At 42.9% G+C, this 27827-nt stretch overlaps 1 protein-coding gene across 1 annotated transcript in view; it reads right to left on the bottom strand.

Annotated features, from left to right (window-relative positions):
- Nucleotides 1-5247: 5247 nt before the first annotated feature.
- Nucleotides 5248-27827, bottom strand: part of NCAPD2 (non-SMC condensin I complex subunit D2) — a 38751-nt gene continuing 16171 nt past the window's right edge. The window contains exons 12-31 of the mRNA XM_066613793.1: nt 27582-27756; nt 26987-27117; nt 26169-26378; nt 21735-21909; nt 19562-19646; nt 18817-18950; nt 17703-17835; nt 16023-16107; nt 15778-15939; nt 14892-15109; nt 12692-12803; nt 11683-11806; nt 11343-11498; nt 10786-10963; nt 9944-10038; nt 9053-9133; nt 6737-6923; nt 6447-6588; nt 5613-5759; nt 5248-5382 (exon numbers count right to left, since the gene is read on the bottom strand). Coding sequence (XP_066469890.1) covers nt 5303-5382; nt 5613-5759; nt 6447-6588; nt 6737-6923; nt 9053-9133; nt 9944-10038; nt 10786-10963; nt 11343-11498; nt 11683-11806; nt 12692-12803; nt 14892-15109; nt 15778-15939; nt 16023-16107; nt 17703-17835; nt 18817-18950; nt 19562-19646; nt 21735-21909; nt 26169-26378; nt 26987-27117; nt 27582-27756 — 2810 coding nt within the window. The 3' untranslated portion in view covers nt 5248-5302. The remainder of the gene's footprint in view (nt 5383-5612; nt 5760-6446; nt 6589-6736; nt 6924-9052; nt 9134-9943; nt 10039-10785; nt 10964-11342; nt 11499-11682; nt 11807-12691; nt 12804-14891; nt 15110-15777; nt 15940-16022; nt 16108-17702; nt 17836-18816; nt 18951-19561; nt 19647-21734; nt 21910-26168; nt 26379-26986; nt 27118-27581; nt 27757-27827) is intronic.

Raw genomic sequence — 27827 nt, 5'->3', positions numbered from 1 at the left:
CTTTAAGAAAGCCCAAAATATCATTAGCTAAGTTTTTCCCCAAAGCATGATAAACAGCCCAAAACATGTTAAACAGCCCAACTTTGTGTCAGCTGAGAATGAATTAAGTTTTATAATCCTTTAAAAATCAATATCATATGGATTTTAACAGCAAGTCCCCAAGTAAATCCTTTTTCCTACAGGACCTGTCTTAAATTTTATACTTTTCATATAGCACCAGAAAAAGTGCAAACACAAGCACTTTATTTGTAGTATTAAGCATAAAGTGTTATCATTTCGTATTATACCTGCAATACCTGAATTAAAAATCCCCCAACAGTTAACTTTGGTGTAATTGCAACAATTGGGAGCAACATTTGCAACAATTGTTAGAACCACTGTTTGACCACCTTAAGAAAGATCAAAATCCTGCAAAACAGGCTATTTTTCCCCCAGATGCTTAAATAGTTTCATTTTTCATCCAACCCCTCAAAGAACATGTTCTGCTATCCAGAAGCCATCATTTCCCTTGTTAGAAAAAGTAGGGAGCAAGCAATAAGACTTCAAAGCCAAGAAGTCTTAAAATTTACTCTACCCATTATAAAAAACAAAGAGTTAAGCACGTAGAGGAAGGAACATTTAATATTTTCAAAGATTTTAGGCTTGCCCAAGTAACACAGGCAAATCTCTCTTTAAAACCAGTCAGATGCTCAATCCCCATCCCCATGTAAGTAGTTACATACCAAAGGGAAGGTCAGTAAAAAACCATGTTACCAGTTACCAATTCCCAAATCTCTCCACAGAGAGCTGAATTAGCAGCTGCCATCAGTTTTTAAAATAATGTGTGATCAGTCCTTTAATTTAATTATCTTCCCATGGCTTATATCACAGAATTTAAGCCATATTCATAAGCTTCAGCTTTTAAAAGGTGAAACTTGCCAAACAAGCACAAGCAAAAAATATTGCGCAACATCAGTCAAACCACACTTTATAACAAGAGCAAACTGTACAATAGCGCTTTAAACACCTTGGCTCCAGTTCTGATCCTCAAACTGCTACCAACAAGCTAAACTCACCCCTCCCTTTCAGCTTGGTTTGCAGTCGTTCCCAAACTTTTCAGTGTCTCTCATTCCACACACCTTTTAGAACTGCAGCCATCAGCCATTTTACCCATCAGCAGCAGTTATCACAGCTTTAAAGTCAAACTAAACCTTATTCTGTTATTAGTCAGAGCTACACCTCTTTTTTCTAAGATGTTTATGTAAAGGTAATAACAAAGCTATTCAGGCTTTTAAAAAGTCTCCCTGTTTCCATAGCTTGGACTGATTCTATCCTGTTCCATCAGAAACCTTTTCTGATCCTAAGGCTTTCATCAGGCCCTTAAAGGACCTCGCTGAATTCACCAAGAAAATGATTTTCTGATCCCATTCTGTTCAATCAGAAAATTTTTCTCTGGTGCCATTCTGCTTCATCAGAAAATTTTTCCTGATCCCATGGTTTAAATTCATCAGGAAAAAGATTTTTTGATCCCATTCTGTTTCATCAGAAAATTTTTCTGATCCCATAGTTTTAATCAAGCCCTTAAGGCCTTTCTGTTTTATTCTTATAAGATGTTCCTTAATTTCATAATTTACCATGTTTTTTTTTATTTATCAGTTTATAAAATGTTAGTTAAACAATTGTTTTGTAAAATTAGCCAGGAATTCTATATTGATCTCTTTTTTGTTATCTGTATATATATGCCTGTTTTTATTATCTTTAAGCCTTCTTTTGGTTTCCACTTGTTAGAAGGTATATTAAGTTAAATGTCCAAGCAAACACAAAACTGAAAGTCAAATGGATTGCTGGACTTGGCTGTGTGCCCAGTGTTCTCAACACAATAAATAAGATGCAAACACAGTGAATGTTTCTTTGTTTTCAAACCACAGGAAACTTTTCGGTTTGAAAGCGTCGTCAGACCACAGGGAAAAAAAATCTTCCCTGTCCTGTGTGCTTTTAAAAATTAGTCTTTCCTTTTAACACACAGGCTCAGCAGCATAGTTTTAAGCTCAGACTTCATATACAGGCAAATAGCTATCCAATATTCTTCAAGAGCAACAAGCATGCATAACAGTATTCACACCAGCTCTCTTTATATTCTTAGTCTTCATTTCAAACCAGTTTTGGTGCATACACAAGTGACTAGCAGATAGTAATATTTCAAATTAGTTGTGGTGGTTTAACTATATTGGAAAGGTTCAAAAAAGCAACACAGCCAGTTCAAAGATCAGGTTCTCACAAAGGGTGCAGAAGATAGTGTTTTTAGTAACAGTTATGTTGCATTTCGCAGGCCAGAGTAAGTCATACGATGGTTATGGGACATGAGGTCATTGTGATTGAAAGTGCAATGCCATTTGCTGACTGCAGGGGGTATGTGATAATTGTATGTGTAAGATGGAACAACAGAATTGTCTCCAGTAAAAAAATGTATGTGTTTCAAGGAAAGAACCCCACATTGTAATAAAACTCAGCTGAAGTTAACGCTTTTTTTTGCACTTCCTGGGCCCCTCTGCTTCCCACTTTTGACACACACAGGCTTCTCTCTTTTTCTCACTTCTGAATCTCACACACATTCTTAATGCTTGGACATGAATCCCTTAAGATGTTGATGTGACTTCACTCACTCTCACTTCTGACACTCTCTCAATGCTTGGAAATGTTCCCTTGAGACGCTGTGTTACAACCTTTTGATGAATTCTAAGTTTCACATTCATTCTCAATGCTTAGAAATAATCCCTTGAGATGTTTAGACAACTAAAGGCCTAAGAATGATCACGTCTGCCTGCTCAGTTTGTTTTCAAACCTAAGCGTAACATCTTGGACCTTGCAACACACACACAGTGCATCTTACAATTTTTCTATTTAAATAATTAAAAACAAATGAGATCATAATTTGTTCACACTAATATCAACACTTTACAAGGCTCACAAGCCTCCCTTTCTCAAGGCTCAGAAGCCCCCCATCTTATTAAGTAAAACACTAAATGCAAATATAATGTGCTTTCACCCCCCATGTGCTTTTACAGATAATTGCCGGACCCAGAGTGAAAGGGCCAGCTTCATTAATAACTTAGCAGCAAAGTTCTGCTATTCTGTTTATTTTCACAGAAACGTTTTAAGTGTCAGCACAGTGCATGAAGATGCATGGCACTAAAGTTTCCTGATGACATCCAGTGAACCAAGAACCCCTGAGAAAAAGTTCAATGTTGTTGTTCCTGTGTTTGTTTTTGCCTTTTATAATTGTGTTAAAAAATAGTCACTCAGCACCCCCCTTAAGGGAGTGCATAGTATGTAACCAAGTTTTTAAAGTTTCTCAATGTTTGCATAGCTCATGATGCAATGTCTTATAATGTAAATGTAATTCATGGTGAAATCCCAATGTCTTTCACTGCACACTCTTTATGTGGTCTGTGGCAGCAATTTAACATATGCAAAAATATTTAACAAACCTTGTATGCCGGTGGGAATGGGCTCCATGATAAAAATGTTTCTTTTAATTATGCAAATGTTACCTAACCACCACCTGTTGTTTTAATTGATTTATAATAATTTTGTTCACAGCAAATCATTTTTAGAGAAAAAGGTGTTGCCTTTTCTCCCAACTGTAATTTTAACATGTATTCATGAAGGTCTTTTTGTCTTATCCAATGTCCTTTTTGCATGGTGTCAAAATTTGTGTGTTATGACCCCACAATGCCAACCTAAAGTCCTCTTGTTTGGCTAACAAGGCCTACACTGATTTCATATTTCGTAAAATGCTATCTCAAAATTTAAATAAATAAAAAAGGGAACAATGTGGTGTTTTAAGTGCTTATGCGGAGGCACACTGAAGCCTTGGTAATATGGCAAGAGGCAAAGGCAAACCCTTTCCCCCCCCCTTTTACGGCACACCGAAAGGGGGTGCTAAGTTCCCAGGCCAAAGTGTGAAAATAGCTGATACGGCACTGTGAAAGAAGCACCCATTGTTCTCACCCCTGTATGAGATTCCAATGTGGCACACTATCTGGGAACAGAATGTAACTGAATTAATGTTGCAATGTTCAATAAAAGAGCAGTGAGAAGGCTTGTACAAGCAGCCTCTCTCTCTCTGCACTCTCAACCTTCAATATGTCTGCTGTCTCTTGATTTTCTGTCTGACCATTCATTCTCGCACCTATATCCAGCAACCTGACCCCTGGGCTTTGGTTGCTCCCCAAAGGGTAACTGCAACAATAATCCATAGGAAGGGGCAAAGCTCCTGCTTTCCTGGGCTCTGTCCCTCCTTTTTTGTTTGCTCTTCTCATTGTACAATGAAATTCTTCTCCATTAAGTGCAAGGCACTGAAATTACTGTTTGGATACCAGCAGGAGGTAGTAGCACAAACAGGGTTACTGGGCAGAAGAGATAAGTGGGATGTTAAGATTGCATCACTGCAAACTGACAGGAGGGAGACATTTTACAGTTCAAAAGGGAAAAGCCACAGTAACTCAATAATGTGTCAGAAAAGAAACGCAAACACTGTTATAAACAGGATTGGAAAGTAAACAGCAAGTCTTACTCCAGTACTGAAGCTTAAAGGTACATTCCTACTTCCACTAGTATTGGTGGCAAGTCTCAAGTTCCAATCCAGTTAGAACGTTTTAAATGGCTTCTCAGGGTAGATAATTCCAAGGCAGTTCTGATCAGCTCAGCTCAGCAGCTTTTATACCACTTGTGAAAAAGTATCCTATTTCATAAGGTGCGTTTATGGGGCAATGGAAGACAGGTGGGAAGTAGTATCAAGCACACAAATTGCTTTTAGGTTTTTAGGGAGACTCCAAACTTCCCACTTTGGCTACACAGAACTACTGGAAGGGGGGGGGGAATACAAATGGCTACTTTAGTTGAATCCAAGACCCATTCAAGGAAGTCAGACAACAGAGATGCTTACTTATGATAGTTTTTTGTCCTCAAACCAAACAGCAATGTGAATGTAGACACAGCAATAAATCCCTTGTGCTTAACAGCAACATTCCCCTCCTTAAACTATTTTGTATTATGGTACAGGTGAGGCTTTTTAGGGCCATTAAAAAACCAAAGCCAATCCAAATATTCTAAGGCTGTACTACTTATGTGTCAGTAAATACCAACAGCCCAGTTTCTGCCTGAAGCCCCTGATAAGAGAGGCTTAACAATCTCCATGCTATATTACAAGATCTCCAAGTTTGTGTTTCACATTGCTTTTAACATAAACAGAAAGAGAAGCAGTACTTTAGAAAAGGAGCACTTTATTCCCCATTAACCACCAAGAGTTACAAAAATATCATCATCTCTGGGCCCTGCGGGCAGATGCACGGGAAATTGGAGTCGTTTTGCTAGGTGTTTCTTCCTCTTTCAGTTCAGCTTCTAGAAGAGGGGAAAAAAAGGATGTATCAGGCAGCTTTGGGGAGACCACTTAGAGAAGACCCAGTATAGGAAGATTATGACAGCCAGTCTCGAGGAACAAATTACACCTCTTAACAGAAGACAGAGCAGATGAGAATAGTTCAAGCCCACATACATTTCTCAGACAAAGGACCATCCATATCTACCACCCCCCTCCCCTGTGTTCAGACCCATGCAGGACAGATCCTCACCTTCCTCTGGACTGTTCTCCTCATCACTTGAGAAGACAATTGACATTTTTGGTCTTGTTTTCCTCTGGGGCTTGGACTTGGGTGTAACGAAGGGAGAAGAATCAGTCTCCCTGTTGGCTGCATGCAAGGGCTGCCGCTGCCGCGAGCCTATAAAAGATGGGAAAGTTTGAAGGAGAACAGACTGAACATACAACTGATTTGCTAGTTATTATTTCACTCTTTGTAAAGTGAGCGGGAATGCCAATTCCCATTGTTGGGTTTTTCATGCCAGGGAAGAATAAATCACACTGTTTTTTTAGTTGATTCAAAAGTTCCCACAAGTGTATTTGTACAAGGGTCTTCTCCAAAGCACTCTGAAGAAGAAGAGTGTTGCATCAAAACCCATTCCTTCACCAAGACAGGAGGTCTAGCTTTGGAGGGAAATTCTATTAAGTATATAGAAATTATACACACATATTGCCAAATCATTGAAAGGGTTTTTAAGCTCCCTCCCTTTTTTTACATGAAAATTGGAGAATAGTATGCTTTTCTGCAAGAGACCTGCAAATTAAGGAGCATTGGGAAGAAGGATACACCAGACAGAAAACAGCTTTCTCCAACTGTGACAAGACTTATTCGCACAGCATTGCTCCCAGTGCCTTCATCCTCCTTATGTCTACCGCTCAACAGGGTCTCTGAGCTTCACTCTCCCTTTGAGGCCCTCAGTAATTTAAGAAATGTTCCAAAATTTAGACCACCACCACCAAAAGTAATTAAAAATTTGAACACATTAAATTAGCCTATGAGTTGTGCTGCAAAAATCAGGGAGGCTTTAGTCAAACTATGTGGACGTACTTGCTGCTACTTTCTTTGCTTGCTGGAGCACAGGTGTGTTGCTTCCTTCTGGACATACAGATTCCCTGGCAACATCTGTAGAGGAGTCCAGACCCCTGCTGTGGCATATCCTGAGCTTCTGCTCAAATTCCTCAATAAGTACCTAGTGAATAACAATGCACACAGAGGAAAGGAGAAATTGCATTACAAAACAAATACTGCAAGCTGAAGCTCCAAGAGTGATGCTTCTAATCTTCCTTTGTTTCAAGGCAATACACTTCCCCCAGCCTGGGAAAAAAGGGGCCTCTCACCTTCATCTCAGGTTTCGTGCCCATCCTCCGAAGCCTCCCTAGCACAGCCAAGAAGCAGTTATAGACAGCCACATCCTGGAGTTTGTCAGCAAAGCAGTCAAAGTTGTCTTGCATTTTACGGAGACCTCGTTCTGTGAGAGGAAGCAAGGTAAGGCAGTAAGCCAAGTCATGGTGCTGACGCTCTGTTCTGTGGAAAAGAGGGAAAGACACAGTCTTCAGCTTCTGTGGTGGCAAACCAAGAGACCAAGTATTGCTATTTGAGCTAAACAAATTAGAAATCCCATAGAACTCAACACCCATGCAAAAGCCTTGCTCCAAAGATGCATCACAGGAGCCTCAGTAGCATAACTAGGTACATCCAAGGAGATTCTAACACAGTGGCAGGCTACAAGGCAAAGCAAAAGTACTGTAGTAGGTATCAGATTTTGCACTCCTAGGAATGTCTCATAAGGAAAATGTTGCCCTCATGTATCTAGTAGTTGATAGGCAGACCTTGAATTAAGGATGTGTTTGTTTGCTACAGCGTGAATTTTTGTACGAAAAAGGGCTTGGGAAGGGGGAGAGGTAATCTCAGGATGTCTGTGAGATTGTGAAAGATTGGATCTGTGAACACAAATAGTTTCTCCTCCCCTCAAAATTACAACAAGAAATTAATGGACAAGTATGAATGGCAAGTAAGATTTGTATGAGTCAATTTTAGGCCAAAAAAGCATCAGTAATGACATAGATGGAGGAACCATGACTAAAGAGAAAAGTTACATGACATATCCTAATGGAGAATGGCAATAAAGTTACCTCTTGGAGGAGATTCCAATGACTAGTCCTGACTGCACCATTTCAGACTGCAAGCAAGGGCTCATATGATCAAATACTTCACCACACAATTAACTACCCTCCACCCAACATGCCAGGGAAAAAGCTAGAACTCACTTTTTACATCTAGGAATCTTTTATTCATGGAGGAGCTTTCCATCATGTGAGCCCTCATGTACCAACTGCATCAGTACCTCATGCTATGCTCAACGATAGCCTGAGTATCTGAACCTGGCAGAATATGTTTGAGGCCATTCACAGGGTGTGGTGGGAAATGTGATTTTCAAAACACGCATACAAAAAGGAAACATCTGACAGGAAGTACCAAAACTCACTGAACACAACTGATGGTGTGCCTGGATGGTTCATTCACTTTGATAAAAGGAAGTACAGTATTACAAAACATCCCAGTCTGTTGGCTGGCCGCAACTACCTCCTTAGGTTTTGAACCAGCAATCAATGGGACAAACTGCTCCTTTCCAAGTTATTAGTTATGGGTGGTGCTCGGAGTTGCACAAATTAAAAGTCACCTGCAGATGATGCCATTTAGGTACATCTCTTTTCTAGCATCCTCAGGAAGAAAGATGCAGGAATTATTTCATTCATCACTCTTAACAGAGCAGCGTAGCATCCATGTAAAATTGAAAGAGGCCTTCAGCATGCTGCAAAGTTGGCACTACTTGTCTTTACAGGCTTCAACATATTCATAGCACAGGGCAGCAACTGTCCAGTATGAAAACAATTTATATTCTACTCTATACCCAAGGCAGCACATATGGCAAATTCAGAGCAGCCTGCATTTTTTAAAAAATGAACACGTCACTAGTACAGAAAAAAGCTTTCCCTTAATATTATTGCAGAGATAACCCCTGCTAATTGGGTAAGAGGCACTTTTTCAAGTGGGTGCTCCTCTTTTTAGCAGGGGGAGAATAACTGGCCCATCTCACCCCAGCACTGTCTGTTCCAGTGGCTGTCTGCTGGTATTCATTTGCATCTTTTAGATTGTGAGTCCTTTTGGGACAGGGAGCCATTTAGTTATTTGATTTTTCTCTGTAAACCGCTTTGTGAACTTTTAGTTGAAAAGCGGTATATAAATACTGTTGATTGATTGATATCTCAAAAAGACAGAGGGCATTTTGCAGCAATCATAGAGAACAACTAGCTGCTTTGGTAGAGTTTGCCCTTCTATGGTGGAATATGTGCCACAGGCTCCCAACTATTGGTCTGCTGGCTAATAGATGGGTCCAGGCTGTCCTGCCTATTGCTCCTCACACAGCTCCACAGGTGGCTAAGACCATCAATTAGCAAAGAAACTACATGTTTGCTATTTGCATCCCGCCCCCCCCCCCAGACAGAAGCAGCAGCATGAAGACTAAGTTTTTGTTTTTATGACTCATCCCCTTCTATCCAACTCTCAGGTCATGGCTTCCCATTTCAGGATCCAGGAGAATGACAAGTATGTTCCCAGATAGTATGCTTGATTCCATGGCATTCCTCACTCACCGGGCTGTTCGGAATCGCTGACAAAGTTTTTCCACCAAACTCTCAGTCTGCTTGTCCTTTGTGATAAAGCAGAAGAGCTGCCTATAGGGAGTAGAAATTGACAGAAAGAGGGATTAGAAATTATAGTGGTTACACACCTGTATTCTTACAGTCTTCTAGCTACTGTATGAGCAGGAGCTACAAGTAATCTACAAGGACTAGTGGAGGGAATCCAAAGCCTATCAGGTTGCAGTTTGCAGAAGTCAGCTGTACAAGAGCATTGTTACCAAGAAAATAATCCCCCCCCCCTCTGGATCAGTCTTATGCAGGGCTTTTCAATCTGGGGCATCACAACTCCCCAGCCTGTTGGCCCTGGCCTCTGCCCCCTGAAGGGGCGGGGGCAGCCTGGAGGCAGGGAGGAGACAGTGGTGCGATCCCCAGGATCGTGCTGCTCAGGGGCTTGGGTGCGCTTACCCAGCCTCCTGCAGCCTCCCCAAGGTGTGGGGAGCCCGGTGCGAACCTTTGGCAGGGCTCCCCGCAGCAGTGAATTTCGTACTCCACTTCCGCTTTAGAGTTCCCCTAAGAGTTTACTGGTTCGGACCAAGGCTCTAGGTCAGTATCCTGCTTCTAACAGTGGACTGCCAGGTACTCCTGGAAGACTCATGAGTAAGGCAATGAAAGGAACCAATCCTCCTTCACAGTTTGTTTCTCTAAAACAAGTTAGAGGTATGCCACCTTTGGAATTCTACTTATCAATAGATTGATCTTCCATAATGTGACAAACTGTTGTCTCCCCCACTTTATGAACCAAGTGTATTAACACGGCCATTAGTAATTCTGGCTTGTATCCTTTTGCCAACCTGGGCACTCAGGAAGCTCTGGGTCTTATGAAAAAGAGAAAAGCAGAGTTACTTCATAATGGTGCGAAAAGGCTGCTCCTCTATTCCAGATTCTGGATCTGAGAGACGGCTGATGATGTCTGGGAGCAAATTGTACACAGCATTATCCTGCATGGAGAACAGAAGAGTGGAGCTTGTGAAGTCCTTCCAACTGTTCCTGTGCTCCCAAAGACAGCTGTGCCAGCCAGCACTGGAGAGGAGGCCTGGACACTACAGCTCTGATTCTTGCTAAGTACACAGACTAATACCAATACACTAGATAGGCCCAGAATCACTGCTTTTTCACTAGATACATTTTTCAGACTGAGAATGCACAATAGCAGCTATATAGGGTATATATAGGAAGGCAGAATGTAAGAACACCCCCACCACTACCTTTAATAAACAAGTTCCACCTTCAGAATAAAAATCCAGGAAGCTGTCATGCAGACTAAAATGTCATGCAGACTAAAATACTAAAAGTATTATTCGACAGAACTGATGGCCAGTTCAAGGACATGCCAAATGGTTTTGATAAAGATGTTTCCCTTACACCAACCTTTCTAGTCTTCCATTATTCAACATAAGGTGGGGGCTTATATGACAATACTCTCCCACACAACATCCCTCCACATAGAAAACTAGCATGTTGGAGTAGGCATGACTAAAATCCTTCTCCCTGATAAACTTGCTTAAGGGTGTGGGTACATCCCCACTTGTGGTATAAAAGTAGCACCTGCCATTTGAAAATATGTAACTGGAGCTTTTAAATGTAACTCTTTTTTGGCAATCTGCTTCACTCTAACAATATCAGAAGCAGGGCAACATCTCCTCTCTTGTATTCTGGAATTTTGACTTGATGCTCCTTTGTCTCACCTTGCCAGAGAGTTCAGTGAAGAAGTTCCGAGCTAGTCCCACGATCTCCTCTTCAGGGTCAATGAGAAGAGCTGCCATTTCGCTCACCTGCCCCTTCACTTTTACCATGTCCTTCAGGATCAGATGAGTCATCACTAAAGCAGCTGTCTGCCTCACATGCTGACAAGGGTCCCGCAGCCTGAGTGGCAAAGCCACACAAAAGGGTTATCAGCAGTCTAACCATACCACTTGGGTCCCTGCCAAGCTTTCCCATCTGAAAAGGTCCTGTTCTAACTACCAGCAGTCCTGTATTATTATTATTATTATTATTTTATTAATTTGTACCCCGCCTTTTTGCCCAACGGGCACACAAGGCGGCTAACAAACAATTTAAAAATACAGCATGAAAGACAGTTAAAAACAATTTACAATGATTAAAAAGCTAACAAAACAAACCCTGTGGATTTTCAAATAAAAAGCAAGAACGCCAGCCAGCCTGTCAACAATTAAAAGCTGCATGCTATCATGTGCTCTTTATTTCAGATTTAAGGCCCCATACCATCTAACAACATTTTTACCTGGCATAGAGGTGGGGAGTCCAGGGCTCCACTAAGTTGGGAAAGCGGATGGCCAAGTCTCCAGCTGCAATCATGAGATTGGCACGTACACTAGAGAGGGTAGATTTTTCCATCATAGTGAAGAAGAGCCGCAACTGAGAGTCACAAAATTCTGCACTGAATGGGAATGAGAAGCAAAAGGATTTCAAGTACATCAAGTGAAAATTAAGACCCCTTAAGGGCATGAGTTATCTGAGAACGGTACATGCACCCTTGGACTGCTGCAAGGTTAGGACAGTGGGCTGGGGATGGTATAGAAAGGTGAGGGATCCTGGGTTGAGGACCCCTGACTTTCACATACCTGATCATGCAGAATTTTCCAAGTGCCAACGCAGCAGCAGCTGAGAGTGCTGGATCACTGTAGAATCCTGGGTTGTTGCAAATCTTTAGCACCAGGGGGACAAAGGCATAAAGTAGCTGTTTTCCTGCAGGAAGGTGATGGTAGAGAGGTCACAGGGGAGGAGACCAGAATGAAACTCTACAACTGCATTTCATTTCAATGGCAGTCTCTCAGAAACAGAAGGTAAGTCACCTATTACTCATGAGCTACACAGATACCATGCACATTATGTATGTGGCTGACAGACTTGTTGAGACCAACCGTTTCTAGAGAACATAGTCCACATGGTTGGATAGGAGATAAACTACTTCTATTTTCTCTAAAAAAGACAAGACACATCATATGCTACCTCCACAATTTCAAAAGCTACTCCCAGCTAAACATAAGAGTTAATTATTTTAACTGCATGCTTTTGAACATACTAGGACTGACTTCAACTGGTGTGAAGGACTTTGCCTTTCACAGAAAGTTATAGAAGAGTAGTAATGGAAAACCTCCAACAGATTCAAGTTGCTTAAGTATCGGCTGTGGATTTGGGGTCAATATGTGACTTCAACCACAAACCCCTGCTCATGACTTTAAATGCTAGAAAAAGCTACCCACATGAAACCAGAACAATGTACTTCTTCTCAATGGTGAACTCCTACTAAGAAAGGCAGACAATAGTTCAAACAAGTGAAGTTACAAAAACATTTTTCACCAATAGTGTGAGTTTTTATTGCAACTTAACAACCATACAATACAACCAGCATTTATACAGTGCTTTAGCGTGTTTCAAGCACTCTGTAAAATTACTTGGCTGCAGTCGCCTTATAAGGTAAGTCAGTGTTAACTCTTATCTGAAATATAGGAGAGTCTTGCCTATGGTTCCCTAGTAAGTTCGTGGCTAAGTCAAGTTGTGAACCAGGGACATCCTGATTTGAAAAATCAGAAAGAAAAAAAACACATTCCCCCTTAAGCAGCCACTCACCATCCAACAGCTCTGTTTCACAGATGGTACGAATGAGCTCTGCTTCTGTATCTTCAGCAGAGGCCCCAACCAAGCCAAGATCCTCTTCTATGGTAGTCTCATTCCCAGTACTCTATGCAGGGGGAAGGAAGCCAACAGAAGTTAAACACCATTCTCCGAACTTTTGCTGGAGGCTCCCCAACTTGAAGCAAGATGTAATGGAGAGTAAATGAAAACCTCCACTTAACTCTTTCCCAAACTTCATAATTCCAGTTCAGGATAAGCTGCTAGAAAAAATTCTCAGTTTACAGAATACAAAGCCCTGGGGATCAAGTCTGCAGATAAAACCCCTCATTGTTTTTAAAGCCGAGAGCCAGGTAGAAACATTGATATTAGTTTTATATTTTGCTAGAATTCCTTCATATTCAAAGGCTTACTTTTTCTTTAAAAAAAGCTATTGTAGAAGTAGAGTGGGTCAAGGAGAAGAAATATTATGACTACTTTTTTCACTACACTAGCCAACACAGCATGAGCCCCAGGCAACAATAATTGGAAACAAGATAAAAGGAAACCAGGATGTAAATGAAAAAAGGATAGTTGCATGGGGTTGTATGTAGGAAAACAAAATAGGTTTAACATTCAGGTTTTCAAAAATAGGAACTACAGTAAAAGTTTGCATGTTAATCGAGTCTGCTGTTGCTTCATGAGGTGTTGGTTAACAACCTTGATGCTTGCCTATCAGCATCCTCCCTCACCTGACAAGGTTCTCTCTGCAGTTCCACTCTGCTCTTCTTCCCTCCTCATGAGGGCCCACTAGGAATGAAAACTCAGCTCCTCCCCCCCAACAGTCTAGTTTAGGAATGGAGACTCTCTTCTTCCTAGAGGGCCCTTGTGTGGAATTATGGAGGGTGGAGTGGCATTGCAGAGGGAGCCCTGTCCAGTAAGTGATTAGGGTAAGGTGATGTTAAAGGACTATAAAACGCATTACATTGGCATATTTGGTTAGTCAGCAATCCTTGTTAAGCAGCACTGATGAGGAACAAAGTGGTTACTTTTACAGTATGTATACATGAAGCGGCATGCTGTTCCCCTGGAGAAAATATTCAGCACCACATCATTTCAAATGTAAATAACTATAGAAGAATTTAAAAAGTAGCACAATTTCAAGGTTAATCCCTGGACCTATTTTTTGTATGAGATGTCAAATGGATTGCTGCTTGCATATGTCCAGTAAGCCCCATTTTGAGCTCTTTGGCATTTTAGTTGGGTTGGTGCAGATGTGCACAATGGGAGTCATGCAGTGATAACCCAAGCAGCTAATTTGCCAGTTAGCATCTTTGTTACTGGAGCGCACACGCACTGAATCTAAGGCCTGGAAGGAAGGAGGGCTTGGTGGGGGAGGGGGACATACGTGCTGTGCTGCAGTCTAAAAGCCTTGCAGCCAGCTAGTCTCTGCAGCTTCCCAGACTACAACCTGTAATGGTTTGAGGCTCAGGAGCCCTGATACAACAGCTGGAATACTGGCCCCATCACTGCTTGCTGCTCTTTCAGCAAAGTTGTGGTAGTCACTGGTCACTGTCTGCTCATCCAATCACACAAAGGTGGCACCCGGTGGTTCTGCTCAGCTAGCAGAAGCCACTAAACCTCATGTTTCCCACCTAGTGCAGACCACCACCCACTTTTCACAACCTGTCTGTGGTCAGACAGCACCAGCAACTGGGAAAGGACAAGAAAATCAGCAGCCACATCTTTGGCTAGTCTGCTGCTCGATTGCTTCTGCCTTGCTGCTTCCCATCAAACGGAGTTGCTGTAGTTAATACATGCCAGAAGCTTCTGTAACACCTTGCTTTGCTTAAAGAGTGACAGGTGGAGAAAGGGGCAGGTATTCCAACTTATGTAAAACCCAACTTACATATGGTTGGCCAGGACAGACCCCACCTCCGGACTTTCTCTAGCTGAACTAAAGACTGACAGCCTTAGTACTACTGCATTTTGCTTTCACCTCTCCCCGACAGATGAAGTGGTGACAAGGAAGTTCTCCCAAAGAAGTCCCACAGAGACTTCTATGGGATGAGCTCAAGTTTAAGGATTCCTGAACTAAGAGTTATTTATAGATTCACTAAATGTTACAACCAGATGAGAAAGTTCCATTACTTGTCAGACAAGATCTCCTATCATGGCGCACAACGTACAAAAGAAAAAACAGAACTCTAGTCCTCACCTTATCTCTCTGTGCTTTTGAGTTGCTTGCAGCATGTTCCTTTGCTTGCTTCTCTTCCCCAAGGACCCGGCGCCTGCGCAGCTCTGTGCTTACAGACAACTCTAGATGTACAAGTTGTTGTAAGGCCACATCCCCCGCGAGGGAGACCAGATGTGTTAACAACATGGATTCAATTGTGCTAGAGCCCGCAGGAACTCCATTAGAAGAAGATCCTGGCTCTGGAAAGCAAACAAAACTGCTTTGAGAGACATTTTCAACTGACCTTTTCTAGTTATTTCTGTGCACCTCACATTCATTGACTTGAAGATCAGAACTATTGTTGCCTTTTGTCCACCTTGTATTTGTACTGGGTTCTTGATCATTCTCTTTTTCTAAGCCAGGGGTGCCCAAACCCTGGCCCTGGGGCCACTTGTGGCCCTCGAGGAGTCCCAATCCCGCCCTCAGGGAGCCCCAATGAGCCTGGCCCTCCAGAGACTTGCCGGAACCCGCACTGGCCTGACACAACTGCTCTCAGCATGAGGGCAACTGCTCAGCCTCTCACCTGAGAGACAAGTGCTCCCTCCACTGCTTGCTGTTTCACATCTGTGATGCAGCAGCAAAGGAAAAGTTGACTTCGCTTTGTTGAAAGCCTTTTATAGAGCTATTGCAAGACCTTCGTTCATTCAAATAAGTTCCATCTCCAATATATTCATTTATGTAAATTTATTCAAATTTGAAATGTAAATCAATTCTTTTTTTCTTCTTGGCCCCCAACAGTGACAGAGAGATGATGTGGCCCTCCTCCAAAAAAGTTTGAACACCCCTGTTCTAAGCCAATCACCCTACTCATCCTGAACCCAATCCCAATACACCAGAAGCAGAGGTGCAATTCCTAGCTCCAGCTCACCAGCTTCAACTCCTTCAGACTCCTGAAATCTCTCCAAGGCTTGCTGGCTACAACGCTGCAAGATCTGACCACTTATTTCCTCAGGTCCTTCTGCCAACTGATAGATGAGTGCAACTGCTGTCTCTTTGAAGGGAATCCAATGCATGTTTGATCTAGCAAAGCCTATAAAAAGCAGGACAGGTGTGTTAGACAAGGCTTGTAAAATAAGGCTTACTCCACCCCCTCTTCCAGTTTTAGTGACTTACCCACACTTATAGCCTCACTCAGACGTTCAAAAAGCAGGTGTGACTGTGGCAGCCGGAAAGGAGTACTACTTTTCCCAACACCAGTCTGTAGGTAGGTAGAAATGGTTTTATTTTTGTCCAGAACCATTTTTGCCTCCTTTTTATCAATAGTGTCATAAATTGATAATTACAGTAGAAATATAACATTCACATTTTGTTTATCCACACAACCCCTTTCTAAGGGAGTCATGGCCAAACACAGCGATTTCCAAGCCTGCATAGTAGTTATACATTGCCAGGGATTTCAGCCTGAATTTTTCACACTCAAACTCAAATCCTCTATTCATACCACCTTGTGTGCAAGACAAATGCTCTGCCAGGCTGGGAAATGGCACTTAAAGGGCCAAGGAGATCCTTGGCTTTTAAACAGTCTAAAGCAGTGGTTTGCAAACTGTGGGTTGTGAAACATGGCAGTTTAGGATATGGTCTTTCTGGTGAGAGCAGAGAGTTAGGATGGAGCCCTAAGTGACAGCAGGGCTGTGTGCCTGCAGAAAGGACATCAAGGATTCTAAATGGAATGCTTATGATTTTCAGTTACTCCTCATCAAGGGTGGGTTTTTAAAAGTAGCAATTGCAGTTTATTTCTTAAGGGTCTCGTGTTTCTTTTTAAAAAAATTTTCTCCGCCTGATCCACCTTGAGCACCCTGCATTGACATTGGGGACAATCAGGATAAAGTATTTCAAATAAGCAGCTAAACACCTTATTCTGCTCATTTTCAAATTTTCCACTTGATTTTTATTGAGGTTTGTGTGCCAGCTACTATGATTCAGGGCAGGGAATGATTATGGTGGTAGAAGCTGAACAAGAAGGAATGTGGACACACAAGTAACAGTCCCCCCTCCCCCCAGTCTACCATAGAGCTCATGTCAGCTCATGTCATAGAGCATGTCAGCTGGCCACCATGCTTTGCAATGTTGCTATCAAGTGCCAAGTTGGTACACATAAGGACAACTGTTACCCAGAATGACCCAGGACAAGTGTGCCACCCTGGCCTGAATCACTAAGGGCCCAATCTTATCCAACTTTCCAAGGCCAATGTGGCTGTGCACTGCATCCTGCAGTGCTGGGGCAGTATGGAGGCCTCCTCAAGGTAAGGGAATGCCCTGGGGCTGCATCGGTGATGGAAAGTTGGATATGATTGGGCCCCAAGTCTTTGCTTGACAAGGACAGAGAGAGTCTTCATTTTCTCACATGCAGTGCATGAGTTCTCAATGCAGAACTAGCATAGGTTCAGTAGCTGGGAAAGCAAAATTGCTGTTGTCTGTCAGAGTGCCCTTGCCTTGTCCAAGTAAACTGTTCAGTGAAGTTCCCATTTTGAGTGTTTGTACCTGGTATCAGGGACTTATGATAGGCTCAGAATTCCATTAGCATACTACCCACTCTGCAGCTTAATAGACTCCCTTTCCAAGCTGTCTACAGAAGTGATCTCCAATCTGGGGTCAAGAACACCCTGGGGAACCTAAACATTCATGCTAAGGCCCACTTGTCTGGCGCAGCTCAGAGCTTCATTGTTGCCAGGACAACCATGCGAGTATCCCAGAAAGTAGTATCCCAGTAGACTACAATACATGGGCTGGTGATTACTCTACTACTGGTTAACAAAGAATAAATTTCAGTGCTGATCACAAATACACCCTTACCTTCTGGCCATTAGCAATTCTGGAGATAGTATTACATACTTCCTGGGCAAGCCGATAATTTTCATGCACTCTTTCATCTAGCCCCACTTTCACCAAAACATCTAGGTTACTGCCCACAATCTCAGGCTTCCCTCTAGTAAGTGGCAAGAAAATATTTCATTGGATCAGAAGTATTTATAAAGGCCTCAAAACACATTATGCAGAACAATGGAAGCAGCTTACAATTCCTGTTGGCTCACAGAGGCAAAGGCATCTATGATAATCCCTTGCATTGTAAGTTCCAGTTATACATTAAAGCCTCAATGAAGACCAGGGAAGACAAGGGAAAAAAAAATCACAAGCATTTCACAGAGATACTGCAATTGTAAAGACTCAAAGATTGGTACTTCCAGAATTCATCAGCTTATCTTCAGCATGCACAAAATGCAGGATCTTTGAACTGAACCCTTGGTTAAGGACACAGTATGAGCCAAGAGAATATATCAAGGGTTCAGAGGGCACAATACATTTTAACTAACCTACATTCAGGATTATTTGATGACAAAATTGGCTCCCACTTGTAATCTGGGTTTGGAAAAAACAATTCAACTGTTAGATTTATCATTTCCAGAAAAAATTGGGAAAGGAAATCATGAAATTAAGCATGCAATCCTAACCAACTTTTCAGCATTGGCACAGCTGTGCCAGTGGGGTATGTGCTGCATCCTGCAGTTCGGGGGCAGTCACAGAGGCCTCCTCAAGGTAAGGGAATGTTCTCTTACCTCAGAGCTGCATTGCCCTTTCCTTGGTGCTGGAAAGTTGGTTAGGATTGCGCCCTAACTCTCCTAGTTTCTATGACCTAGTATTCCTTACAGTACTCTTTTCCCATTTGTATGCCTCCAGGTCATAAGCTGCATGTATTTAGCTTAACAAGTCCTGCGAAGGAATGAAATGTGTTTTCCACATACCTTCAAAAATGAAGGTGTACATGAATACTTTCTATGCTTTTCTAGGAAGTGTAGAAACTTCAACTCTTTATGGCCCCAGTGAACACAATGCAGCGATCACTCTGGTAATGCCCCCTATAGGTCCTAACCTCATTGTCAGCATATAGGAGCCTGAACCAATGACTCACTGTGCCATCATCCCTAGGAGCATGATGGAGGCATGGCGTTCCATCACTGAGCACTGGGATTTCTCTGTGAACCGTTCCCAGAGCAGCTGGACCACAGCAGGTTTTATTTCATCTTTTTGCACAAACTCTGAGATCTAGGAAGCAAACACAGGCTGTCAGGGAAAGCAAGAAAGCAATTGTTTAAGAACATGAATAAAGCATGCAGGACAGTGCCTTCACCCTGAATGCTAGGCCACAGAGTGTAGAGCAGGTGACCAGAAGGGGCTGGGAGTTTTTATACACACACAAGTTTTGGAAGGGCAAAATCTCATTCTGAAGAAATTGAGGTACATTACCCCTGTACGCAGGAGGTTCAATTTAGCCATCATGGCTAGAGTTTATGCAACTGTCCAGTCTCTTTACAAAGACATCTTAGTGGCCATCATCACCTTTGGAACCTGCCCTGAACCTTCTGCCCACTACTTTCAAGAAATGGCTCTCAGGTCAAATATTATGCAAAGGAAACGTCTGTCCACATGACTCACAAACTGCGGCCAACTCAATTTGCTTTTATAAAATTAGTCTCATACCAGCATGAACAGCAGCACTTGTCATCTAGAAATTATACTGCTAGAGTCCTGGGATAATCTTTATAAGAATGAGCACCTCAAGAACAAAATTATAGAACTCCAAAATATTTTATAACCATGCCAAAATATTCTAGATGCAGATTTCTTAGGTTTGTTACAAAAGAAGACACACTCACAATTTCTCCAAGACACTGAATAGTTCCGAGGGATGCATCTACCATCAGAAGGGAGAGAGACTGTACCAAGCTCTGGGCTCGAGTCCTGTACAAGAGATAAGAAGGAAGGCTTTTTAAAATGTCACCTTCAGATTCCACCCAACAGCTTACTGGCCTGATTGCAGACCCATAAACAGGGAAACTACAATCCAAGCAGCAGCTTGAGACATTTCCATATGATTCATTTGGAGCTTGGTGGGAAGGCAGGCAGCTTGAGAAGTCATGGAAATTATTCACTTTCTATTCTGGGGAAAAAAGGGACTACTGCAGAGATGGCTGGATTTTGATCTTTTGCCAGCTCAAAAGTTTTGGAAGTCCCCAGAAGAACACCAGAATTACTGCAATAAGTTTACTATTTTAAGGAACTGGAGAGTACTCTTGAATAGCATACTCTTCCCACTTGCTTTAATAGTCAGGGTCATTCAATTAGCTTTGGAAGGACTGGTTTGATTATTGCCATGGATTGGTGGGTAACTGTCTCCTCTAGGCTCTCTTATACCAACAACCAAGCGCAATGTTGCGGACACCGAATGGCAGAGGCTCTCCAGCCATAGCTGGAAATGAACCTTAACTACAACCATTGCCCTCCTTGTCCATCAGAGCTGAAGGTAAGGCCTTTGATTGGTCTGATCTGTCCAAATTGCATCTTACCAAGGTTCCTGCTCTGTATTGTATGCCCTTGGCAAAGGCCAGAGTAACACACACCTACGATGTCTGCCCATCACTGCAGGGACATTTTGCCACCAGAAACTACCCCTTCACTGCTGCTGTCTGTGGTTTGGTTGAGGGTAAAACCCACGTAACTTCCTGGCTCCCTCTACTGGGCATTACCAGTTAATGCAGTTAATTTGGTCAACCTGTTTTTCACAGCCATCTAGCCAAGTGCAGGCATTTTACGCTCGCCTTCTTGTTGTACTCCCCTGGGGGCTGGGGATAAAAATAGGCCCTCAGTTTGGCTGTACTTGTCGTAAGAGGCGACTAAACAGCCACCGGGTAGATGGGACTCGTCAGCCTGGGAAGGCAGCTCATCTGAGAGAAGGAAAACTCTGATCCCAAACCTCCACTGCCTTGTGGCTACATCCAGTTATGGAAGAGGCTTCAGGAGTCAACCTCGAGACTCCTGTCAAAATCCGGAGCCGGAGTCCCTGGGGCAGTTCATGGCTGAACACAGTCACGTTCTGGCAACTCCTGCGACGCCACTGGAACCAACCGTATTGGCCTCTGCTTTTCATTGGACCATTTCAGCAACGTGGAGAGGGGGGATTTGCTGCATGGGTAACAGCCTATCCTCCATACCTACTTTACCCAGGCTTCGCACACTGGAGAGGACACTCTGTTCCAGAACCACCATTCAGAGCGTGACACCATAGTCTTCCAAGACTGAAGGATGCTAACTCTTGTTGTACTTTTTCTACCTCTTCCTCCATTTTGTTTAATTCAGTGTCCCTTGGATTTTTTATAAACTTAGACTGACTCCTTGCCTACCTAGTCGATATTCAGTGGCAATTCAGTGGGTTGACACATAAATTGCTTGCGGGCTCGACTGCAGTTTGATGTTAAATAAGAACCTCTAGGGTTCTATATTCTGCTGAGAGTGAGGATTTTTCCTCACATAGCCCCCCTCCTTTGCCTGGTCCCCTAAGCTTGAGATGGTGGTAGCAGATAAAACTAACAGTTGTCGTCCCTCCATTCAGCTGCTGACCCCTGAAAAAAGAGAAAATGGAGAACGGGAAGGGATGCACCAAGCACTAACCACTAGGTCTACTTCCTTCAATTGGCCTGCAACCTTCAGCTACCTTCCCTGACAATGTCAAATAGCACTACTGCCCTAAACAAGTAAGCTGAGTTACTGCAGTCAAATGGAGGCTCATTCTGCAGCAGGCTGACTTTGATCCTGCCCTGATATTCAGAAATACTCCTAAGAAGCAGGAACTCCAATGAAACCTTGGAGCAGGCAGAACTAAACTAGGGAGGATCCCCTTTGGCTTAAGAGGATCATAACAAATTGAATTCAAGTGGCCCTGCCTACAGGAGCAAATGAGAAGATAGGATACCCAGCTGTGTACACACCAGATGCCAAGAAGAGAATGCACAGTCCATTCTGCTGTGGTTGGTGGAAAGGAGCTAGCCTAACCTTTCAGAGTCTCCACTAGGATTCAGATAGAGCCTCCTATAAGCATCTAGCACAGCTTCTCTGATTCCTGGCTCCTTTGACCATATGAGAGGGAGCATCCGGCGGACTCCAAGTACAGCCTGAGGAACACCAAACTGGGAGACTATCACGAAGAACTCAATGGCCTCTTGCACCACTAGGAAGGAAGGAAGGAAGGGAAGGATGAGGACTGCACATTCTTTGAGAGCATTTGAGTTTTTCAGTATCATCATCACATTTTTTAATCATCCAGTAATGCATTGTCTACTTGCTAATTTTTTGGAAGAAGTGCCTTGTTTTTACTGAATGTGGTTTGCCAAATTAAATCGATATTTTACAAAAGAGGCAGAGTAGAGTTTAAAAATCCAACAATATTTTTCTTAATATACCGCTTGACGATTGGAAACAAATTTGGAATACAAGTATTAAGATAACTAAAGCAGTTTCCTTTAAAGAGAATTTATATAGTGTTTTATAGATGGCATTTGACTCCAGAGAAAACAGCAAAAATGTATTCAGGTTCATCAAACAAGTGTTGGAAATGTAAAGAGATTGAGGGAACTTTTTATCATATGTGGTGGACATGCAAAAAAGCAAAGAAATATTAGAAAATGATACTTAAAATGTTACAAGAGATATTGAACTGAATACCATTCAAACTGGAAATATTCCTCTTAAATGTGACATCAGAAATTAAAGAACACCACAAGAAATACCTTATTACACATATTAGTACAGCAGCAAGAATATTATATGCGTAAATGTGGAAATCTATAGAAGTTCCAATTAGAGAGAAATAGATGAGATTTATGAAATAGCAGAACATAAGAACAGCCCCGCTGGATCAGGCCATAGGCCCATCTAGTCCAGCTTCCTGTATCTCACAGCGGCCTACCAAATGCCCCAGGGAGCACACCGGATAACGAGACCTCATCCTGGTGCCCTCCCTTGCATCTGGCATTCTGACATAACCCATTTCTAAAATCAGGAGGTTGCGCATACTCATCATGGCTTGTACCCCATAATGGATTTTTCCTCCAGAAACTTGTCCAATCCCCTTTTAAAGGCATCCAGGCCAGATGCCATCACCACATCCTGTGGCAAGGAGTTCCACAGACCGATCACACGCTGAGTAAAGAAATATTTCCTTTTGTCTGTCCTAACCCGCCCAACACTCAATTTTAGTGAATGTCCCCTGGTTCTGGTATTATGTGAGAGTGTAAAGAGCATCTCCCTATCCACGCTGTCCATCCCCTGCATAATTTTGTATGTCTCAATTATGTCCCCCCTCAGGCGTCTCTTTCCTAGGCTGAAGAGGCTCAAACGCCGTAGCCTTTCCTCATAAGAAAGGTGCCCCAGCCCCGTAATCATCTTAGTCGCTTTCTTTTGCACCTTTTCCATTTCCACTATGTCTTTTTTGAGATGCGGCGACCAGAACTGGACACAGTACTCCAGGTGTGGCCTTACCATCGATTTGTACAACGGCATTATAATACTAGCCGTTTTGTTCTAAATACCCTTCCTAATGATCCCAAGCATAGAATTGGCCTTCTTCACTGCCGCCGCACATTGGGTCGACATTTTCATCGACCTGTCCACCACCACCCCAAGATCTCTCTCCTGATCTGTCACAGACAGCTCAGAACCCATCAGCCTATATCTAAGGTTTTGATTTTTTGCCCCAATGAGCATGACTTTACACTTACTGACATTGAAGCGCATCTGCCATTTTGCTGCCCATTCTGCCAGTCTGGAGAGATCTTTCTGGAGCTCCTCACAATCACTTCTGGTCTTCACCACTCGGAAAAGTTTGGTGTCGTCTGCAAACTTAGCCACCTCACTGCTCACCCGTCTCCAGGTCATTAATGAAGAGGTTGAAAAGCACCGGTCCCAGGACAGATCCTTGGGGCACACTGCTTTTCACCTCTCTCCATTGTGAAAATTGCCCATTGACACCCACTCTCTGCTTCCTGGCCTCCAACCAGTTCTCAATCCATGAGAGGACCTGTCCTCTAATTCCCTGACTGTGGAGTTTTTTCAGTAGCCTTTGGTGAGGGACTGTGTCGAATGCCTTCTGAAAGTACAGATATATAATGTCCACGGGTTCTCCCACATCCACATGCCTGTTGACCTTTTCAAAGAATTCTATAAGGTTTGTGAGGCAAGACTTACCCTTACAGAAGCCATGCTGACTCTCCCTCAGCAAGGCCCATTCATCTATGTGTTTTGAGATCTTATCTTTGACGAGGCATTCCACCATCTTAACCGGTATGGATGTTAGGCTGACCGGCCTATCGTTTCCTGGGTCCCCCCTCTTTCCCTTTTTAAACATAGGCGTGACATTTGCTATCCTCCAATCTTCTGGCACCGTGGCCGTTTTGAGGGACAAGTTGCATACCTTAGTCAAGAGATCTGCAACTTCATTCTTCAATTCCTTAATAACTCTTGGGTGGATGCCATCAGGGCCCGGTGACTTATTGATCTTTAATTTATCAATGAGGTCTGAAACATCTTCTCTTTTAACCTCTATCTGACTTAACTCCTCAGTTAGGAGGGGCTGTTCGGGCAGCGGTATCTGCCCGAGGTCTTCTGCCGTGAAGACAGATGCAAAGAACTCATTTAATTTCTCTGCCATCTCTAAGTCTCCTTTTATCTCCCCTTTCCCTCCCTCACCATCCAGAGGGCCAACCGCTTCTCTGGTGGGTTTCCTGCTTCTAACATATTTGAAGAAGCTTTTATTATTCTCCTTAATGTTGCTGGCCATGCGTTCCTCATAGTCTCGCTTGGCCTCCCATATCACCTTCTTACATTTCTTTTGCCAAAATTTATGTTCCTTTTTATTCTCCTCATTAGGGCAAGACTTCCATTTACGGAAGGAAGTTTCCTTGCCCTTCACAGCCTCTCTAACTTGGCTGGTTAGCCATGCGGGCACCCTCCTTGATTTAGTGGAACCCTTCTTTCTTTGCAGTATACACCTCTGCTGGGCCTCTATTACTGTTTTAAGCAGCCTCCATGCACTCTGGAGAGATTGGACTCTTTTTAACCTCCCTTTCAACCTCCTTCTAACCAGCCTCCTCATTTGAGGGAAGTCCGCCCATCGGAAGTCAAGGGATTTGCCTGGTATTCTTCCCCCAACGTGCATGTCAAAACGGATCGCAGCATGATCACTGTTCATGTGATGGATGTATTAACAGGAAGAATAAAAGACAGAGATCCAGGTAAAATAAGAAGATTTTGGGAGCATTTTTATGACTGGATAGATAACCTTATATAAATATTTATTGTTTAGATAAATTAGTAAATATTATAATGATAAATGTGGTAATATTTGTATTGATTTTTTCCAGTTGTATTTTTTTAAATAAAAATGCATATTGTAATCCATGTCCAATACCCTAATGTGTAACCCGTGTAGACCAATCCCCATCTAGCCCATTTCCCTGCCCTGTATCTGTAATAAACAAAAAAACAAAATAAAAATCCAACAATATTTTTCCATACATTTAGGCTGAATGCCTTATTGCATTTCTTCCTACTGCCACCCAAAGACAAATGGACAACTCCAGTTGTCAATTTCCACTCCAAATCTTTATTTAACAGATTTTATCAACAGCAATCATAGGCTGAAAGACCCTTCTCTTCTTTCCTGCCCTCAGATTATAGTCTCATCTTTAAAATAATGGTCGGGGGTGGGGGAGAAATCAACTGACTAAAACATGGCTGCCTCCTACAGTGTTTAGCATGTTTCTAAAAACCTGGTGCTTGGGATACAGGCAGAACAGGGCTCTGTAGAAGAGCATGCATTTTAAAATCCAAAATGCGAGTCCTGCCTTATATGCTGTACAGGCTGCTAGTCATGTAATGACCACCATCTGTGGCATGCACGAAGGACAGGCAACCGGGTCTACACACAAATGCCCAGGTCCCTTTGAAGTTGACACACACACACACACACACACACACACACACACACACCCCTACCTCTTTGAAGCTCTCCAGGTGCAGTACACTGCATGGCAAAACTGTTCCTGGAACTTACCAATTAAGATAGCGAGATATTGCATGGGAGATATTTAGACTTGAAGTTCCATAAAGAAACTTCAAGTATAAATAAAACTAGCATGTTGGTGAAAAAGTTCAACAATTTTCTTCACGTAGGGAAGTTTTCTTGGTGGGTGGAAGCACTTAGTCACACAGATCCCCACTTACATTTAGAAGTAGTACAGACAAGTTGATTTTTACTTCGCAATTTGCTGTGTGCCAGAAGAACCCAGTCAAAAATACCAGAACACAGAGTTGCGAAGTCCTCCATTCCACATGCTGCTTCAGAAATCTCATTTTGGGCATGACTAGAGAGTGAAGCCAAAACTCTAACAAGCCTGATATGCAGGAGAACAACAGGGCCAGTACACTTACCCGAGACAGAGCTTTCATACATCATCCTGGAGACCATGCTTAAGGCCTCTGTGATTTTTGCAGAAAATTTATAGGCATCCTGTAGATATTGCACAAGCATCTCCTGCTTTGTCAGCTCCGGTGGCTGCTCCATCTCCACCAGCACCTGCTTGTCACCCTCAGTATTTGAAACATCTGCAGATTTTTCAGTAGCACCTTCTGCCTGAGACCCTGCTCAGGAGAAATAGGGAGTGAATGTAGACAGTTTTAAACTGATTGCCTCATATTTAGTATCATTAACTCAGACCAAGGAAACGTAGACCTAGTTTATAGAGGTGGACTTGTTTGCAACCCTCCTGAGCTGGTGCAAGCCCCTAACACAAGGTTAGGATTGCGCCCTTAGTTAACTAGTCACCCATTCTAAAAACAAAGGAAAAGTGCTTTTCCCCCAGCATTTCCAGAAGGGAGTTGATTGGGGATGGTAGTCAACTGAGCTGAACCCCTTCCCTGCCCTATTCCTTTGTGTTCTATTAGTTCAGCCTTTTTTCTTTCATCCCAACTCACTTCTGAAGCTGGGTTGAAAGAGAAAGAGGTTTGGATGATCAACCGCAGAGGGTAAGGTGTGGGAAGAAAAGGGGGTTCAGCTCCTGATCCATGCATTCTCTTGAACGATAAAATGTGGCTATTCACCATGTACTTTCTACCCAAATAGGACACAGTTAGGTGCAACAGTATTTATCTGCAGGCTAAACTGACTGCAGAAGAGAGAAGGACCTTCTGCTTCCATGAATAACAAAACCAATCAAGGGATAGTGTTAAGAGTGGCACCATATGATTACCTGTGTAAAGTGTTCTCAGCACATCCAGGATAAGATCTTCTTTAGTACCATCTGCTTGTGAGCCATTGCCAGCAAATGGCTGCAACTCTTTGAATCGGCAGACACCTTCATGTGCCAGTTGGATGGCATCCCTGCATTGAGAGCCAACACAGCAATAAGCACAGACCTTTCTAGGAACCTTTCACAAATTCATCCAGCTTTACTTCCATAGGTATCTCAGAAATTGCTTGCAGACCGTTTGCAAGACCAAGCCAATATGCCCTGACACCTGAGGCAAATGGTCAATTGCTGCCCTCTCCCTCCCCCACCAAATGTGCCCGCCTCTGCTTCTCCCACTTGCCAATGCTGGCTCTGCACTCCCTTCCCTCCATATTTTCTCTTCCTCTGTTTGCCCCCTTTCTTTTCCAATCCAGGGAGTAGAAAGAGCAGTAGAGAAAAATAGGCAGAAATGCCCCCCCAACCGTCTGCTGCTTGAGGCAGCCACTTCAGTTTGCCTTATGGATGAACTGACCTTGGTTATTTATGGAATATGCAAATCCCTCCAAAAGTCCTTATTGTGATAAAAAGCACACTGTTCCTTCCCAGGTTTACTCACTTATAATTGGATTTTCTCAACAGCTGGATGATGCTGTCAGATAACTGCACAGGATCTCTTGTCTCAAGCTTATCCATCTCTTCCTCCTCCTGCTGTGAGCAAAGCCAACCCTTCAAGGTTGCCTGAAGCTCTGGCTGCATTGCTTCCCACTCCTCTTCTGGGGAGATCACCACTACTGCAAAAGAAAAAGAAAAAGGATGAGAGTCAGACACAGTGTTTCACCTCCCTAGCAATAAAACTCATAAT

The sequence above is a fragment of the Tiliqua scincoides genome, chromosome 2 (genome assembly GCF_035046505.1).
Source record: "Tiliqua scincoides isolate rTilSci1 chromosome 2, rTilSci1.hap2, whole genome shotgun sequence".
NCBI classification, from domain to species: Eukaryota; Metazoa; Chordata; class Lepidosauria; order Squamata; family Scincidae; genus Tiliqua; species Tiliqua scincoides.
The sequence above is the reverse complement of the archived record's forward strand: the minus strand, read 5'-3'. Positions and strand labels throughout refer to the sequence as shown.